This window comes from Macaca nemestrina, chromosome 20 (assembly GCF_043159975.1).
Source record: "Macaca nemestrina isolate mMacNem1 chromosome 20, mMacNem.hap1, whole genome shotgun sequence".
Taxonomy (NCBI): domain Eukaryota; kingdom Metazoa; phylum Chordata; class Mammalia; order Primates; family Cercopithecidae; genus Macaca; species Macaca nemestrina.
This window is the reverse complement of record NC_092144.1, coordinates 54,965,425-54,981,341: the sequence shown is the minus strand read 5'-3', so window position 1 is coordinate 54,981,341 and position 15,917 is coordinate 54,965,425. Positions and strand designations below refer to the sequence as shown.

The window sequence follows — 15,917 nt, the reverse complement described above, 5'->3', positions numbered from 1 at the left end:
CCAGCCTGACCAACATGGTGAAACCCCATCTCTACTAAAAATACAAAAATTAGCCGGGCGTGGTGGTGCATGCCTGTAATCCCAGCTACTCAGGAGGCTGAGGCAGGAGAATCGCTTGAACTTGGGAGGCGGAGGTTGCAGTGAGCCGAGATCGTGCCACTGCGCTCCAGCTTGGGTGACAGAGCAAGACTCTGTCTTGGGGAAATAAAAAAAAGATACCACACACCATGTTCTCCTTAGAAACAATGGCACAGTGACAATGATGGCAACATTCACAATCAAACACACCAGAAGTCCCAGAGTGATACACAGGAGATTGTCTGTCTGAGACTCACAACATCACTCTGGGAGTCAACTGGATTCAGTGCACTTCCGCCAGGTCCATCTCATGAAAGAGGCCCATGCACCCAAGGGATATGGTACAAAAATAGTTTATTACAAAAGAAATCCAACCAAAATGCTTAATAATTTACATCGTGATCCGTGTCCGTTACAGCCCACCTCTCCCCTCCTCAGTTGTCTGGTAGAGTGTGGAGGGGAGTGGCTGTTCCCTGGGTCCACCAGCTCTGGGAGGGGACACGGAAATGGAAGATGTGGGTGGCATTCCGGACAGGGACTGGTGCCTGAGAATACTGGGGTCAGAGTTCTGGGCAGGGAGCGAGATGGGGGAACTGTGCTCAGAAGAGGGGCTGTATGGGTAGGTGCATGTGCTTCTGTGCAAATCCTGGTCCCGAAGATGGGGGGGGGCAGAGTGAGATCTTCACAGTTTCCAGAAGGGTTGACCCCACAGGGCAGGGGACCCCTCCTCATGAGTCCAAGATCTGCCCCCCCATCCCCCTCAGCTGCCTCCTGGAGCTGGGGAGGAGGGCACCGGCCGGCCAGGGCCTCGGAGGACCCCGGCAAAGGGCAGGAAGGCAGGTGGAGATGGGGAAGGAAGGAAGAAATTGGGAGGAGCCATGGGGAATCCAGGGGGGTCCTTGGGGGGAGACTGGGAGGGTGAGGAGGACGGTGATGCAGAGAGAAGACCTGAGGAAGGAAGAGAGACAGAGGGGGAGGGTGGTGAGAGGCTAGACCCAGAGAGCAGGGGCTGGGGCCTGAGATCTGGGTCTAAGGGAGGAGGGACTGGGGGTCTGAAGGAGGAGGGGCTGGGGGTCTGGACTCTTGGATCTGAGGAAGGAGGTGCAGGAGGTCTGAGGGAGAAGGGGCTAGGGGTCTAAAGTCCTGGGTCTGAGGAAAGAGGCATTGGGGACCTAGACTCCTGGGTCTGAAGGAAGAGGGGCTGGGGGTCTGAAGGAGAAGAGGCCAGGGGTGTGGACTTCTGGGTCTGAGGGAGGAGGGGCTGAGGTTTGAGAGAAGAGGGACTGGGGGTGTGAGGGAAGAGGGGCTGAAGTCTGAGGGAGGAGGGGCTGGGGGGGGTCTGGTGGAGGAGGGGCTGCGGTCTGAAGGAGGAGGGGCCAGGGGTCTGGACTCCTGGGTCTGAGGGAGGAGGCTAGGGGCCTGGAATCTTGGGGCTGAGGAAGGAGGGGGTACGGTTTGGGATTCCTGTGTCTGAGAGAGGAGGCTAGGGGCCTGGACTCCTGGATCTGAGGGAGGAGGGGCCGTGGGTTGGGATTCCTGGGTCTGAGGGAGGAGGCGCCAGGGCTGGAGGTTGGGAGCGGTTTCTCACCATTGGAGCTAAGGCGGCTGCTGCTCTCGGGGGAGGTGTTGGCGCTCCGGTCAGGGGAGGGGTCTGGCTGGGAGGTGGAAGCAGGCCGGGCGGCCTTCCCCCTCAGGATGTCGATGACCTGTAGGAAGATGGGCGTCACCATAGAGCCACCCCTGCCTCACAGCCCTCTCTCCTTCTATCCCTCCTAGCTCACAGGATCCAGATGGTGGCCTCTCCATCTCTCAGTAGGAAAAGATGGGCAAGGCACTTCTTTTCTTGGTGCCAGTCTCTCCTCATTTCTGGAACTCACACCCTCGCTCTCAGAGACTCACCCACCCCCCACCACGCAGCGGCACAGACACCCTCACACCTCTGCGCTCTGGCACACTCTCCTGCCACCAGCCCGCGGACACACGTGTGCAAGGGGCATGCCCACAGCCGCCCCGGCTCACCCTGCGGCTGCGCGCCACCATCAGCGGCGTGTCGTTGTGGCAGTTCTTGAGGCTGCTGTCAGCGCCGCTGCGGACCAGTGTGCGCACCAGCGGGAGGAGCCCGCGGCCGGACGCTGAGTGCAGCGCGGAGCTGCCGGAGTACATTTGTGCGTTCACGTTGGCGCCGTGCTGCGGGGCGGGAGGGCCGGGTCAGGAGGGCGCGCGGGTCACCCGGGGCAAGGGAACAGAGGCTGGAGGCCCGGGTAGGTGGCCGGCACGTTGGGCGGCACCGGATGGGGTGGGGTCACAGGAAGGTAGGAGCGACAGCCAAGGGCGGGCCAAGCGGGACTGCGCTGGCGGCGCTGAATGAACCGGAGCTGGACACCGAGGCCCGCGCCCCAAGGAGTTGGGGGGGCTGGAGGGGGGAAGGACAATGCGTGGACAGGGCCTAGCTGGAAGGTGGGGTCGGCCAGGCCAACGCAGGGCGGGGCCTAGGCCGTTGAGGGGGCAGGGGAGGAATGGGACATGTTCGTAGCCAGGGGCGTGGAGTCCGAGGGTTGAGAGAACTAGGCCTTAAAGGAAGGGTGAGAGCTGGACGCGGAGCAGGAGCAAGAGCCAGAACTGGAAGGCGGGGTCAGAGGTAGAGGCTGGGGCCAGAGCCGGGTTGGGGTCAGAGGACAGGGTGGGCGCGAGGCTCAAGGGGCGCTGTACGCACCTGCAGCAGCAGCTGCACCATGCTAAGGCTGTTGTTTTCCACGGCGTGGATGAGCGGGGAGCGGCCGCTCTTAATGTCCTGCGGCGGGGAGGGAAGGTCTTTGAGTTTCTCCAAGCTCTGCTCCAGCAGCTGGCGACCCGCATCCCGACCGCATCCCATTCGTGGGGTCCAGCCTCTCTCTTGGGTCGGATACTCCAAGCCCCGCCCCACGCGGGCGTTCTCCCACGCCAGCCCCACACTGGCCCCGCCCCCGACAAGACCCCGCCCCTGCTAAGGCCCGGCTCCCTCCCAGCTCCTAGTGCGCGCTCACCACGGCGTCGATGTCGGCACCGCGCTCCAGTAAGAGCTGCACGGTTTCTTGGCACTCTGTGTTCACTGCCACGTGCAGGGCGGTGAGCCCTGAGGGAGGGGAAGGCTTGGTGAAACCTAGGCCTGGGGCTTTGCGGACGCTGATGGACTCCAGGTCCGCTGGATAGCCCAGCCGTGCCCCGCGGTAGATACTTACCGTCGTAATTGCGGGCCTCCAGGTCCAACGTGCCAGGAGCTGCGCTGTCCAGCAGGGCTCGCAGGCAGGTTGGGCTGCGGTGCTCGCACGCCAGGTGGGCGGCCGTCTGGCCATGGCGGTCCAGCGCCATGGGGCTGGCACCAGCTGTCACCAGGAGCCGGACCACAGACGGTAATGTGGTGATCACAGCCAGGTGGAGCGGTGTCTGGGGAACAGTGACTGTGAGGGACCTGTGTCCAGCCCTGCTCTCTAGTCCTGCCTCCCTCAGGTTTTCTGAACCCTTACTCCTCATCCTGCAGTCTTCCCCAGGAACAGAAACCTGAGACACCTCCTGTCTCAGATTCAAGAGTGGGGGACCCATGCTCCTCCTTCCCCAGGACCCAGAAGACTGGACCTCCAACCTCCTCTTTCCCTAGTACCGGGATTCTGGGTCCCCAGCCCCCTCCGTCTTCATCTAGGAGGTCTTTAGGCTCCCTCCCTCTCAGGAACAAGGAGTCCAAGACCCAGAGCCCTTCTTCCCCAGGAACCGGGAGCCTGGAGCACCTCGCTACTTAGAGTCCAGACCCCCAGCCCTCCTCCCTCAGACCCAGGAGCCCAAGCCCCCAGCCCTCCTCCCTCAGACCCAGGAGCCCAAGCCCCCAGCCCTCCTCCCTCAGACCCAGGAGCCCAAGCCCCCAGCCCTCCTCCCTCAGACCCAGGAGCCCAAGCCCCCAGCCCTCCTCCCTCAGACCCAGGAGCCCAAGCCCCCAGCCCTCCTCCTTCAGACCCAGGAGCCCAAGCCCCCAGCCCTCCTTCCTCAGACCCAGGAGCCCAAGCCCCCAGCCCTCCTTCCTCAGACTCAGGAGCCCAGGCCTGCAGCCCTCCTCCCTCAGACCCAGGGGTCCAGGCCCCAGCCCCTCCTTCCTCAGACCCAGGAGTCCAGGCCCCCCACCCCTCCTCCTTCAGACCCAGGGGTCCAGGTCCCCAGACCATCCTCCCTCAGACCCAGGAGTCCAGGCCCCAGCCCTCCTCCCTCAGACCCAGCCTCACCTGCCGTAGGTTGTTGTAGATGTCGAGCTCCCGGCCCCCCTGCTGGAAGAGGTTGACCAGTCGGTGCACAGCTGGCAGGTTACCCTGCACCACAGCAATATGGAGAGGCCTGGGGGTAGGGGAATGAAAGAATCACAGGCATTAGGAGCTGTTCACCTCTCACCCTCATGCTGTTGGCAATGATAACTCCAATGTGTTGAGTGCTTTGGAAATGTCCCCAGTATCCAAACACTTCTCCCCACACACTCCTTCCATCCTGATTTACCACCCACTCCTTCCCTCCTGCTTTAGCCACCACTGGCTCCCTGCTGGTCTAGCACAGTTCCATCCTCATGGTTTTCCTGATTCCACCTATGCTCTACTGTCTGTCCCCCACACAACAGCCACAGGGACCCTTTTGTTTTATTTTATTTGTTTGAGATGGAGTCTTGCTCTGTCGCCTAGGCTGGAGTGCAGTGGTGCTGTCTCACACTCACTGCAATCTCTGCCTCCCGGGTTCAAGCGATCATCCAACCTCAGCCTCCCGAGTAGCTGGGATTACAGGCGTGTGCCATCACGCCCAGCTAATTTTTGTATTTTTAGTAGAGACAGGGTTTCACCATGTTGGCCAGGCTGGTCTCTAACTGCTGGGTTCAAGTGATCCTCCTGTTTCAGCCTCCCGCAAGTGCTGGGATTACAGGCATGAGCCACCATGCCCAGTCTGGAACAAAAGTTTTGACTAAAAGGGAGATAAGGACAAACTGGGATGGGGCCATTGTTCTGGAGGCTATACAGCCCAGAACCCCCTTCCAGACTGAAGGACTTACTCCCTCAGCTTCTGGGAAGATCATCAGCTTTCAGACCATTTGGGAATTACCCTCAGCTGAAGAGAGCTGCTTGCCCAAGGTCACGCCCCATGTGAATCAAGAGCAGTTGCCCTTCAATGGCATCCAGTCACTGGTTAATGCCAGCGTAGAAGGCCTAGCCTCCTGACCCCAATGCTGAAGGCCATTCCAGCTTCAATATTCTCTGTGGGATGGCTGAGGCCGCGCAGAGGCGACACTGCAGCTCAACTTCTCCTTCTGCCCAGATGGGCTTCCTTCATCCCACAGGTGTTGATGGAGAGCATTTCCAAGGAACTTCCTGCTCAGTTTCCAGAGACCCCAACCTGGAACAGCTATTTGGAGACTGATGTGTGTGTGTGCGCGCGCGCGTGCGTGTGCACACCTGTGCATGTTTGCTTGGGATGGGGGACAGAGTGGAGGACCCAAGGAGGCCTGTGTGTACACAGTGGGCGGCAGGATCTTTATTTAAAGTCTGTTTACTGAGTAATTCCTTTCTCACCACCACTCGTCTCTCTCGTGGAATGTGTCTGTAGAATCCAGTTTAAACCAGCCTCCCAGGTGGTTCTGATGGAAATGAAGAAATCCTGGGGCCAGAGTTGCAAATTGGGCCACAACCTCTCCTAGCCTAGCCGTGTGCTAGGGCAAAGCCATGGCGGCCTTTTGGAGCCTCAGTTTTCTGCTAGGTGAAGTACTGCGCCCACATGCCAGGGTGCGATCACGCAGGTGAATTGCTGAACCTGACTCCTAATTCGTGAAAAACCAAATTTAAAAATAAAACGTTGAGGGAGGGGCCGGTGTCCCTGGTAAGGCTCCTCGCTTCTCTGCATCTCCCAGGACCCCTGGCCTAGGTCCCTCTCGGGGCGGCCAGGGTTAAGTGAGGGCAGACGGAGCGAATGATTTCAGAGAAACCGTCCAGGCCTGAGTTCCCATAAACGCGCGGGCCGCAGGGGGTGGGGCGGGGCTGGAGGAAGTGGGGACGGGAGGGGCGACCCAGCCCTCGGACTTCCAGTAACAGGTCTGCTGGGCGGGGCTCCGCTTCCTGCTCCCGGGGGAGGGAAGCCTGTCCCGCCGGGGATCTACCCTGGCCACCCCCGGCACCCCAACTTCCATCCTCGAATGGGGCGGGGGAAAGGGGAGCCCAGCCAAAGAAGACCTAGCTCCCTTGAGGTGTGTGTGTTGTGGGGGGGGCATATAATCCCGAGTCCTCCAGCCTGGGGGACCCTCTGGAACTCCACCCGTTAGGGTTCAGACTCCAGCTGGCTGCAAGTCCTCCTTATCCCGGCATCCACTCCCAACATCTCTCTGGGAGCCAGAAATAGCCCTAACTCTTAAGAATAAGGACGTCCCCCGTCCTTCGGAGCTCCAGGATCCCAAACTACCTTGCCTGTCCTTGTCCCCTCAGAGACCCAGAAATACAGCGCCTCAATCCCTGCCCTTTTGGGGACACTGACTTTCAGGCCCCTCGGCGTGAGCAGTTTCACCCGCCCAGCGCTTAGAATGTCCTGCCGCCGCTGTAGAGAAATTCTTAAGTTTTGAGCAAGGGACTCTGCAAATTTCTGTATCTGGTCCTGCCCCTAAAGTCCCTCTGAGTGCCAGGTCCCCAAGCTGCCAAGCTGCTCCTCATCCCCTCGGAGATTAAGGAATACAGTTTCCCAACTTCTGCCTTCTGAGACTCAGAACATCCCCCCCACACCGCCCCCCGTCATCCCGCCCCCTCCCCAGGTTTCTAGCTGCCCAGTCCCTAACCTCTTGGGGGTCCAAATGCCCCAAGGCTCGTACCCGCCTGTGAGAAGATGCAAGCCCAGCCTCCCAACCTTTTGGCTTCTGCGGGGACCCAGACTTAGCGTCCCCCGCCCTCCTCGCCCCCACTGCCCGCCCCCGCGGGTGTGAAGTGGAGCCGGTGGCGCAGGCTGGGGCCGGGCCGCTGCCCGTTCCGGTAAAGTCTCAGCCCCAGCGGAAGGGGTTAAGGTTGGAGGAAGCGCCAGGAGGGGGGAGGCTGCGAGTGAGTGACGGGTGCTGACGTGGGGGAGGCAGAGCAGCTGGGTTGCGGTCAAGTTCTGCGGGAAGGGATTTCCCCCAGCAGGCAGCTGAGGCAGAAGTGTTTGCCTTGGGGGAGAGTCGGGGAGGGAAGGTGGGGGGAGGGCCCGGGACTGGAGACTGGTGGGCCGAGCGGCCTCTAGCAAGCACACTGCTTTTCAACGGCATGGAGAGTTCACCCCTGGGGGCAGAGACTAATTAAGTCCACTTCATAGATGACCCCCCAGAGGTACCTAGAAGGGGAGGGAACTAGGTTTTATTAGCTCTTTATAATCTCAGCCACTTTCTCCTGCTAGGGCTCTCAAGATGGCCTGCAACCACCCTGGGAGCTCTGCTCAAACACTACCCATTTCCATGCATTGAGCACTTACTCTTTGCCCAGCCCTGTTCTGTGCACTGTATTAAAACATGTATACAAGATCTCACTGAATCCTGATTGTGATAGGTGCTATTATGAGATCCAGTTTCCAAATAGGGAAACTGAGACTCAGTGACATGAAATCAGTCAGTGGGCCAGTGGCGGAGCAGCCCCCCTGCTACTTCTCTGCAGAAGTAGGCCTGTTCATCTCTACCTGTGGTTTCCAGGCCCCAGACTAATTCTCACATAAGCGCTTTGTATAAATCATGTCATTTCTTCCTCCCAGAGACCCTCACACGTGATGGTTCCTGTTTTTACAGAGAGGGAAACTGAGGCATAGAGTGAGGAGAAAGTGGCCATGCTGAGATTCAAACCCAGGTCGATAGAATAATAAGAATCATGATGATCAATTGTAGTGAGTGCTTACTATGTGCTAGGCACAGACTAAACCCTCCCGTGCAACACTTCTCAGCAGCCTCACAAACATGTTCTTCAAACTGCAGGTGATAAACCGTGGGGGTTATGAAATCAGTTTAGGGGATCTTCAAATTAATGTAGTGGGCTGTGACCACAAAACAATGAAGTCGACTAGAATAGAAAATGGCAAAGTAAAGCTGTAAAGCTGGGCTCGGTGGCTCGCACCTGTAATCTCAGCACTTTGGGAGGCTGAGGTGGGAACATGACTTGAGCCCAGGAGTTTGAGACCAGTCTGGACAACATAGCAAGACCACCATGTCACTACAAAAAAAAAATATATATATTAGACAGGTGTGGGAGGAGTGCCTGTGGTCCCAGTTACTCAGGAGGCTGAGGCGGGAGGATCACCTGAGCCCAAGAGATCAAGGCTACAGTGAGCTATGATTGCACCACTGCACTCCAGCCTGGGTGACAGATCGAGACCCTGTCTCAGAAAAAAAAAAATAGAAAAAAAAGAAAAAAAAAAGAAAAAAAGAAAATATCAAAGTAGAACCCACATAGTAAGGGTGAGTATTGTTTCATTTTGTGCAATTTTAATTTCAGGTTTGTGTGTGTGTGTGTGTGCTGGGTTTGAGATAAAGTAATAGTAATATTAACAAACACTCAACATTTATGCCAGGTCCAGTGATAGGAGTTTTACATGTATAATTCATATAGTAAGTTAATCAATGAACTGTCTTTCTTAAGTTGTGATAAAAAATCTGAAGACCACTGTTCCAAAAATAGTGTTCTAGGGGTGGGCTTGGGGCTCATGCCTGTAATCCCAGCACTTTGGGAGGCCAAGGTGAGTGGATCACTGGAGGTCAGGAGTTGGAGACCAGTCTGGCCAACATGGTGAAACCCTGTCTCTATCAAAAAATACAAAACTTAGCTGGGCGTGGCAGTGGGCACCTGTAGTCTCAGCTACTGGGGAGGTTGAGGCACGAGACTTGCTTGAACCTGGGAGGTGGAGGTTGCAGTATGCCGAGATCGTGCCACTGCACTCCAGCCTGGGCGACAGAGTGAGACCCTGTCTCAAAAATCAAAAACAAAAACCAAACAAAAATAGTGTCCTAGGAAGTAAATGCTTTCTGGGTGCCCATTATTCAGAGGAGGAAACTGAGGCTCAGAGAGGGGAAGGGCCTTATTTAAGGTCACACAGCCTGTGGTGGAGACCGAGTTCTGACTCAGGTCCACGGGAGCTGAGTGGCCCTGTGTTATGGACAGCTGGTCTTCCCAACCACCCCTCCCCTTAATAGGGGACTATCACTCACGTGTCTCCGTCCTCATCTGCTCGGGTGGCCATGGCGATGTCAGCAGAAAGGGGGTGTTCCATGGGGCACATCATGGGGTACAGGGGTGTAGGCAGGTTCACCAGAGGAAACGGGGAGCCCATGGTCCGAGTGGGGTACAAAGGCAGTAAGGCTCCTAGGCAATGGAGGACAGAGGAGGGACATGGGTGAGGCCACACTCACAGACCCTCAACCTGCTCCCCACTTCTAGATCGCTCCCTACTTCTAGATCTTTGCTCCTGCAGTGTCACCTACCTTTTCTCCCAGGTCCCTTTTGCATCCTATACTGGGTCCTCAGGGCCTAAAACAAACCCCCTTCCACATCCCTCCTCTGGGCTCCGGCAGCTTCCTCTCCCTCCAGGGCTGGTCACCCTTATTGTCACTTATCTTCTGACCCCAATCTCCAATCAGACAAAGGGTCCCTTAAGAACAGAGGGCGCACCCATCATCACCTAGCAGGGAACCCGAGGGACTGTCTGCGGAGTGATTGTGTGGCTGATGAAGAGCTGGGTGCAGGGTGTGGGATAAATGTAGAGTGGGTTTGGAGAGAATGGAGGGAGAGAGGAGGTGTCACCAGAAGCCTGTTCAAACTGTTTTTGAGATGGAGTCTTGCTCTGTTGCCCAGACTGGAGTGCAGTGGCACGATCTTGCCTCACTGCAACCTCCGCCTCCCAGGTTCAAGCGATTCTCCTGCCTCAGCCTCCCAGGTAGCTGGAATTACAGATGCTCACCACCACGTGTGGGTAATTTTAGATCAAACTGTTAAAAAAGGGGCCATGGCAGGCCGGGGGCAGTGGCTCGTGCCTCTAACACCAATACTTTGGGAGGCCGAGGCGGGTGGATCACCTGAGCTCAGGAGTTCAATACTAGTCTGTGCAACATGGTGAAACCCTGTCTCCACTAAAAATACAAAAATTAGCCAGGTGTGGTGGTGCATGCCTGTAATCCCAGCTACTCGGGAGGCTGAGGCACAAGAATTGCTTGAACTTGGGAGGCGGAGGTTGCAATGAGCTGAGATCATGCCAATGCACTTCAGCCTGGGTGACAGAGCAAAACTCTGTCTCAAAAAAACAAAACAAAGCAAAACAAAAACAAAAGGCGGGGGACCACAGCAGCAGGCAAATCTATACCAACCCATCACACAGACGGGGAAAACTGAGGCCTGCGTTCTTCTCTTGGAATGGGAAAGCTGGGAGGCCGTGGCAGAACTCCTGACGCATATAGCTTGAGGCTCTCCAGCTGTCACACTGATGGGGTGGAAGGTGCAGAAACTACCTAAAGTCTTGGGGCTCTGGAGAAGGGCTCTCTGCAGCTTTGGGGGTCAATTGGGGATGGTGACACGGCTACAGCTGTGCTAGGGGACACCCCTTCTTGAGATCAGGGATGGAGATGGGTTGGAGGGAAAAGTGTGCGGTCTTTGTCCTCTGCTGATCCTTGTGGGTCCTCTGTTCTTGAACTCCCAAGTTTCCAGGTCCCCGTATCTCCAATACCAGGCCTTGGGGCCCTGAGGCTTTCTGTCTGGAGACCCCTGAATCTTTCATCCTGCCTCTAAATTACCCAGAGTCTCAGAATTACCCAATCTTAGGATCCTCAGTCCCCCGATCCCCTCCGGCCCACCTGATCTTGACCTCAAATAGGACCCTGATCGCTTGTGGTCCCACATAACTGAGTACCCAGAACCCCGGGTCTCTGTTCCCCTGGGTCCTCAAGACCCCCTGGTATCTGGGTCCCTGGAGCTCTGGTTCATTCCCTTGGATCCTTGTGATCCCAGGTATTGGGGTGCTCAGAACCCCGTCTCTGTTTTCATAATGCCCATGTCTCCAGATATCTTGGGTTCCTGAGATTGTGACATCCTGAGATCCTCAGTATCTGTCTCCTTAGAACCCCAGTCTCTGTTACCCTGACTTCCTTTGATTCTAATAGCAGGATACAAGGAACCCCAGTTTCTCCAGCCCAGCTCAGCTTCCTCATAACCCTACACATCTGGTTTAAAAGCTTGTACTTTTTTGTCCCCAGGACACCAGGCTCTGTGTCCTGATTCCCTGACACCCCCATATTTGTACCAGTGGGCATTGTCCCTGGCCCCCCCATGTCACTCAGCCCCTGGGCTCTGCCCCCCAGGGTCCCCAAACCCCCAGATGCCTGTGTCCCAAGGCACAGCTTACTGGCTCCCTGATGATCTCCTATCTGTATCCCTGGAACCTGGGGTTATATCCTCTTGTCCCCCAGGTTCCTGGAGATAGACGGGTTTGTGCCTCCAGCTGTGTCTCCTGGCTCTGGTGACCCTATGCTCTGTGTGGCTCCTACCAGGCCCAGACCCTCGGGGGGCCACTCACCCGGGTAGTACAGCGCCTCCGGCCTGGCCAGGCCGTGGGGGGGCCCGGGGACCGCCGGCAGGTCGCAGCCGCCGCGCAGGGGGTCCAGGGGGACAACAAGGCCCGCAGCGCCGCGGGGAGCGGCGGGCTCCGGGGAGGGCGCGCGCAGCGGGCGCTTGCGGAGCGGCAGTGCGGCGCCCGGGAGTCCGGCGGCCTTGGGTCGGGTGCGCAGGTCCACGGGCCCCTCGTCCATGGCCCCCGCGGGGCATCGGGGCATGGGGCCGCCCGGGACGGCGGCCGGAGAGCTGCTGGGCTCGGCTGCACGGGAGGGTGGTTTCGCCGGGCGCCGGGACTTCCCCTGCAGCCGGCTGAACTGAAGGGACTTTTGTCGGCCGGGGCGGTGCCGGCCGCCCGCCTCCCCGCCCCCGGCCCCCCCCGGGGCCACCCGTACGCCCCAGGGGTTTCCTGGACCCGCCGCTGCTCCCGCCGCTCTGCGGTGCAGCCTGCTGTGCGCCCCGCCCGCGCCGCGCCCCGCTTGCCCCCTCCCGGCCCGCGGCGCCCCGGGCAGCCAGGCCTTGGCGGGGGAGTGGGAGGAAAGGAGGGGTGGGGAGAGAGGAGGCGGGGTCGGAGGGTGGGGGGGTGTCCCTACCCCTGCTGCCAAGGGCCGCTCTCAGTCTCTCTGCCTCTGTTTTTGTCTTTCTGGCTCTATCTCTCAGCCTCTCTATCGCTGAGTCTGTAACTGTCTCTCTGGTTCTCCTGTCTGAGTAGGTGTTTCTCTTCGCACCCCCGCGTTTGTCTCTGTATACTCTGTTCGGTCTCTGTCTCTCTCTTTTGTCTCTTTGTGTCTGTCACCATCTCTCTGTCAGTTGCTGTCTGCTTCTCTGCCTCTCAGGAGGCCTTGGCATCTCTGGGACGCAGGTTCGAATCTCGGTTCCCACTTCCTCGCTGGGTGACCTTGGTCAAACACTTCCCCTCTCTGAGCCGTTTCCTCCTTAGTGGGAGTGAAGAGACGCACCCGGGGCAAGGACTGGCACTCGGCAGGCGGCCAGGAACGATTCCTCTCCCTCCTCTCTTCCATTTCTGCCACTCCACGTGCCTCTTCGGCTGTGGGTCTAAAGGGGCTGGGGGTGGGGTGAGGGTGGGGAGCGCTCTACTGATTGTGTCTCTGTCCGCGTTGGGGGCCCTGCACCCAGCCAGGGCCCCCAGGGCACCGGGGTGGGTGCTCGGAAAATCCTAGGTGCACAGAAAGAAAGAGACATGGAGACAGGCGCAGAGATCTTGAGAGAAAGAGAGATAGCAAGAGACACAGACGCCAGGCCAGAGTCAGCGCGACCGAGGCCGGTGCTGCAGGAGAGGGGAGCAGTTTGGCTTCCCCCTTACTTCCCCTCCCACCGCGAAGAGGGGTTGATGGGTGGGGAACAAGCCAGGCGGGTTGGGGGCATGACTCAGGCAGGAGATGGGAGGGAAGGAGGGGGGAGGCGGGACTCTTCCCGGTCTCCTCCCCTTCTCTGCCTCTCCCCGCCCCGGCGTGGGGCCCCGAAGGTCCGGGGCTTTCCCGGATTTCCCTGGGGGCGGGGCAGCCGCTGGGGTTGAGTCCGGGTCACTGAGTCACAGGAGGCGGAGAGGGAAGCTTTGGGCACACAGAGGGCGGGGCATGGTGGCTGCACCCCAGACCTGCCCAGGGGGCTTGCGGCGTCTCTCTGGTTCTCTCCCCCGGTCTCCTTCTGTCTTCGCAACTTGCCTGACCTCCCTCTGGTTGTCTCCCGCCCCGCCTTCTGTCTCTGTCTCCCCATCTCTGTTGCTGTCTCTGTCCCCTGGGACCTTGAAAGTGGGTGTTGGGGCCCAGGGAAGGGACTTTGGCCGGACTCAGGCCCCACCCGAGTGGATCGTTAACCCAGGATGTGAGAAGTGGCTGTGGGGAGAGGCCTCATCCCTTCCCTCCCTGATCTTTTCTGCCTACCCCGCTTCATCGTAAAACATCCCGGGCACAGACCTGTGTTCAAATTCTGCCTCTACCCCTTGCTCCGGGTGGGACCTTGGACAAGCCATTCCATCCTGAGACTCAGTTTGTTCTTCTGGAAAATGGGACCAATGGCAACCCCTGCCTGCTGGTGTTGCGAAGGCCACAGCAAAGGGAGAGGAGGAATTGGGTTGGATAGGCTGAGTTTTGTGTTCCCTGCCCACCCAACCCCACCCCTGGGGACCCTCAGACACAGGAGAGGGGTGTGGAGCACTACCCCACAGCACAGAAAGGAAAGCTGAAGTTTGGAGGGGTGAGGCTTAGGGTGGGGACCCTCAGAGGTAGGGTCGGAAGGACACCCAAGCCTGTCCCACTCCTGGCATCCCCGGGCAGGTGGTGCAGTGGTTCCAACCTAGCAGGACTGGAGAGGGGAGAAGATGTGATGGGTCCTGCGGGGGCTTCGAAGGGCTGGGAGAGAGCTTCCCGCTGGGAGAGAGGGTGCTGCTGGGAGAGAGGGTGCTGCTGGGAGAGAGGGTGCTGCTGGGAGAGAGGGTACTGAAAGTTCTCTGAGGTTGGATGAGGGATAATAGGGTCTGAAGGAGGAGGATCTGAAGAAGGAAGACAGGTCTGAGAGAGAAATAGATGGGTTAGTGGGAGGAGGGGGAGAGGATCTGAAGGAGGAGGTAAGAGTCTGAGGAAGGAGGCGAGGGTTTGAGAGAGGAGGTGAGGGTCTGAAGGAGGAGGCGGGGGTCTGAGGGAGAAGTTGAGGGTCTGAAGGAGGAGATAAGCATCTGAGGAAAGGGGCGAGGGTTTGAGGGAGGAGGTGAGGGTCTGAAGGAGGAGGTAAGGGTCTGGGGGAGGTGGTGAGGGAAGGGGAGAGTATCTGAGGGAGAGCGCACAGTCTGAGGAGTCTGAGAAGCTCTAAGTGAGGAGACGCAGCTCTGAGGGAGGAGGAGAGAGTTGGAGGGGAAAGAGGAGTCTGAGGGAAGAAGATTTGGAGAGAGTCTGAGGGTAGAGGCCAGATCTGAGGGAGGAGAAAGAGGTTGGGGGAAAAGATCTGAGGGTGGAAGGCATGGACTAGGGGAGGAGGAGCTCATGGGGTGGAGGGGTAGAGAGGCGTGCCTCCGGAGCCAGCGGGGACCAAGGGGAGGGAAGGGAAGGGAGGCTGGGAGGCAGCCCCGCCCTGCAGCTGTCTCTAATTTCCCAGAATCTTCTGCTCTCAGGAAAGTCCCAGCTCCCATAGCAGCCTCCCTCCAATGTCGGGAACGGAGGATGCGGAACCAGGATGGCCGCCCCCACTGTTCCCCCCGCTCCTTGCACCCCAGACGGAAAGGACTAGGGTCTCCTTTCTCTGGGCCTTGGCCTCTGGAGGGCCCCCACCCGCAGGGGCAGCCCCTGGATGAGTCTCAGAAACTTCCCAGAGGAGGCCCGGAAGTTCTGCTTGGTGTCTAACCACTTTCCCCTCATGCAGGCCGCCCTTTGTACCTGTTCAGATCTCCTGCCCAGCTGCTGCTTCTTTTCCCCCAGCCCATCCTGGGAGAGGAAAGGCCAGGAATTTACCTGCTCAAAGTCCTGAGAGGGAAACGAAATTCCATCTGGAAGTCTGTAGGTTTGAGGCATCTTTCTTGCTCTTAGGGGCCTCAATTTCTCTTTCTAAGAGGAGAGAGTAGGGCTGGTCAGGGCCTAAGTTCCCATCTGGCTCAATTATTGGGTCTTGTCCTGCTTTTTTTTTGAGACAAGATCTGGCTCTGTCTCCCAGCCTGAAGTGCAGTGGTGGGATCATAGCTCACTGTAGCCTTGAACTCCTGAACTCAAGTGATCCTCCTGCCTCAACCTCCCAAGCAGCTGGGACTACAGGCATGTACCACAATGACTGGCTAATTAAAAAAAAAAAAATTGTAGAGTCAGGGGTCTCACTGTGTTGCCCAGGCTGGTCTCGAACTCCTGGGCTCAAGCGATCCTCCTGCCTCTGTCTCCCAAAGTGCTGGGATTACAGGCGTGACCACCACATCTGGCCTCCTTTGTTTTGAATTGAGGCCTGGGTGCAAGTCCTGTCTCCTGATCCTTAGCTTTGTGACTTCCAGGTGGTTACTTAACCTCGTGGAGCCTCAGCTTCCTCATCTGCAGAGTGGATCACATCAAGAAAATATGACTCTGTCCTATGGAGCCTGATGTATAGAAAGCTCTCAATGCAATTTAGCTGCTATTAGTTTTATAATAATAATAATAATAATAATAATAAAACATTATATATTATTATTGTCCTCATCAAATATCCTATGTTTTCTTTTTCTTTTTTATTTTTTGAGATGGAGTCTCGCTCTGTTGCCCAGGCTGGAGTGCAGTGGCC

At 58.0% G+C, this 15,917-nt stretch overlaps 1 protein-coding gene across 2 annotated transcripts; it reads right to left on the bottom strand.

Moving 5' to 3' along the window:
• Positions 1–415: 415 nt before the first annotated feature.
• On the bottom strand, positions 416–12,465 carry LOC105478517 (BCL3 transcription coactivator). 2 transcript variants are annotated; one of them, XM_011735907.3, is made up of 10 exons: positions 12,257–12,465; positions 11,629–11,980; positions 9,275–9,428; positions 4,326–4,434; positions 3,297–3,501; positions 3,102–3,190; positions 2,792–2,869; positions 2,098–2,265; positions 1,667–1,784; positions 416–1,026 (listed from the first exon to the last, which is right to left on the bottom strand). In XM_011735907.3, the coding sequence occupies exons 2-10, from the start codon at positions 11,882–11,884 to the stop codon at positions 839–841; spliced, it is 1,365 nt and encodes a 454-aa protein (XP_011734209.1). In that variant the 5' UTR covers positions 11,885–11,980; positions 12,257–12,465; the 3' UTR covers positions 416–838. The 2 variants fall into 2 exon arrangements, with proteins under 2 accessions (XP_011734209.1, XP_024647637.1); XM_024791869.2 differs by lacking the exon at positions 12,257–12,465 and having other exon boundaries at positions 11,629–11,983.
• Between the last annotated feature and the right edge of the window lie 3,452 nt (positions 12,466–15,917).

Coding starts and splice junctions, on each gene's coding strand:
- LOC105478517 (XM_011735907.3), bottom strand. CDS start 11,884: ATGCCCCGATGCCCCGCGGGGGCCATGGACGAGGGGCCCGTGGACCTG. Junction 9,429..11,628: donor GGAGGCGCTGTACTACCCGG/GTGAGTGGCCCC, acceptor TCCATTGCCTAG/GAGCCTTACTGCCTTTGTAC. Junction 1,027..1,666: donor CAGCCGCCTTAGCTCCAATG/GTGAGAAACCGC, acceptor TTCCTTCCTCAG/GTCTTCTCTCTGCATCACCG.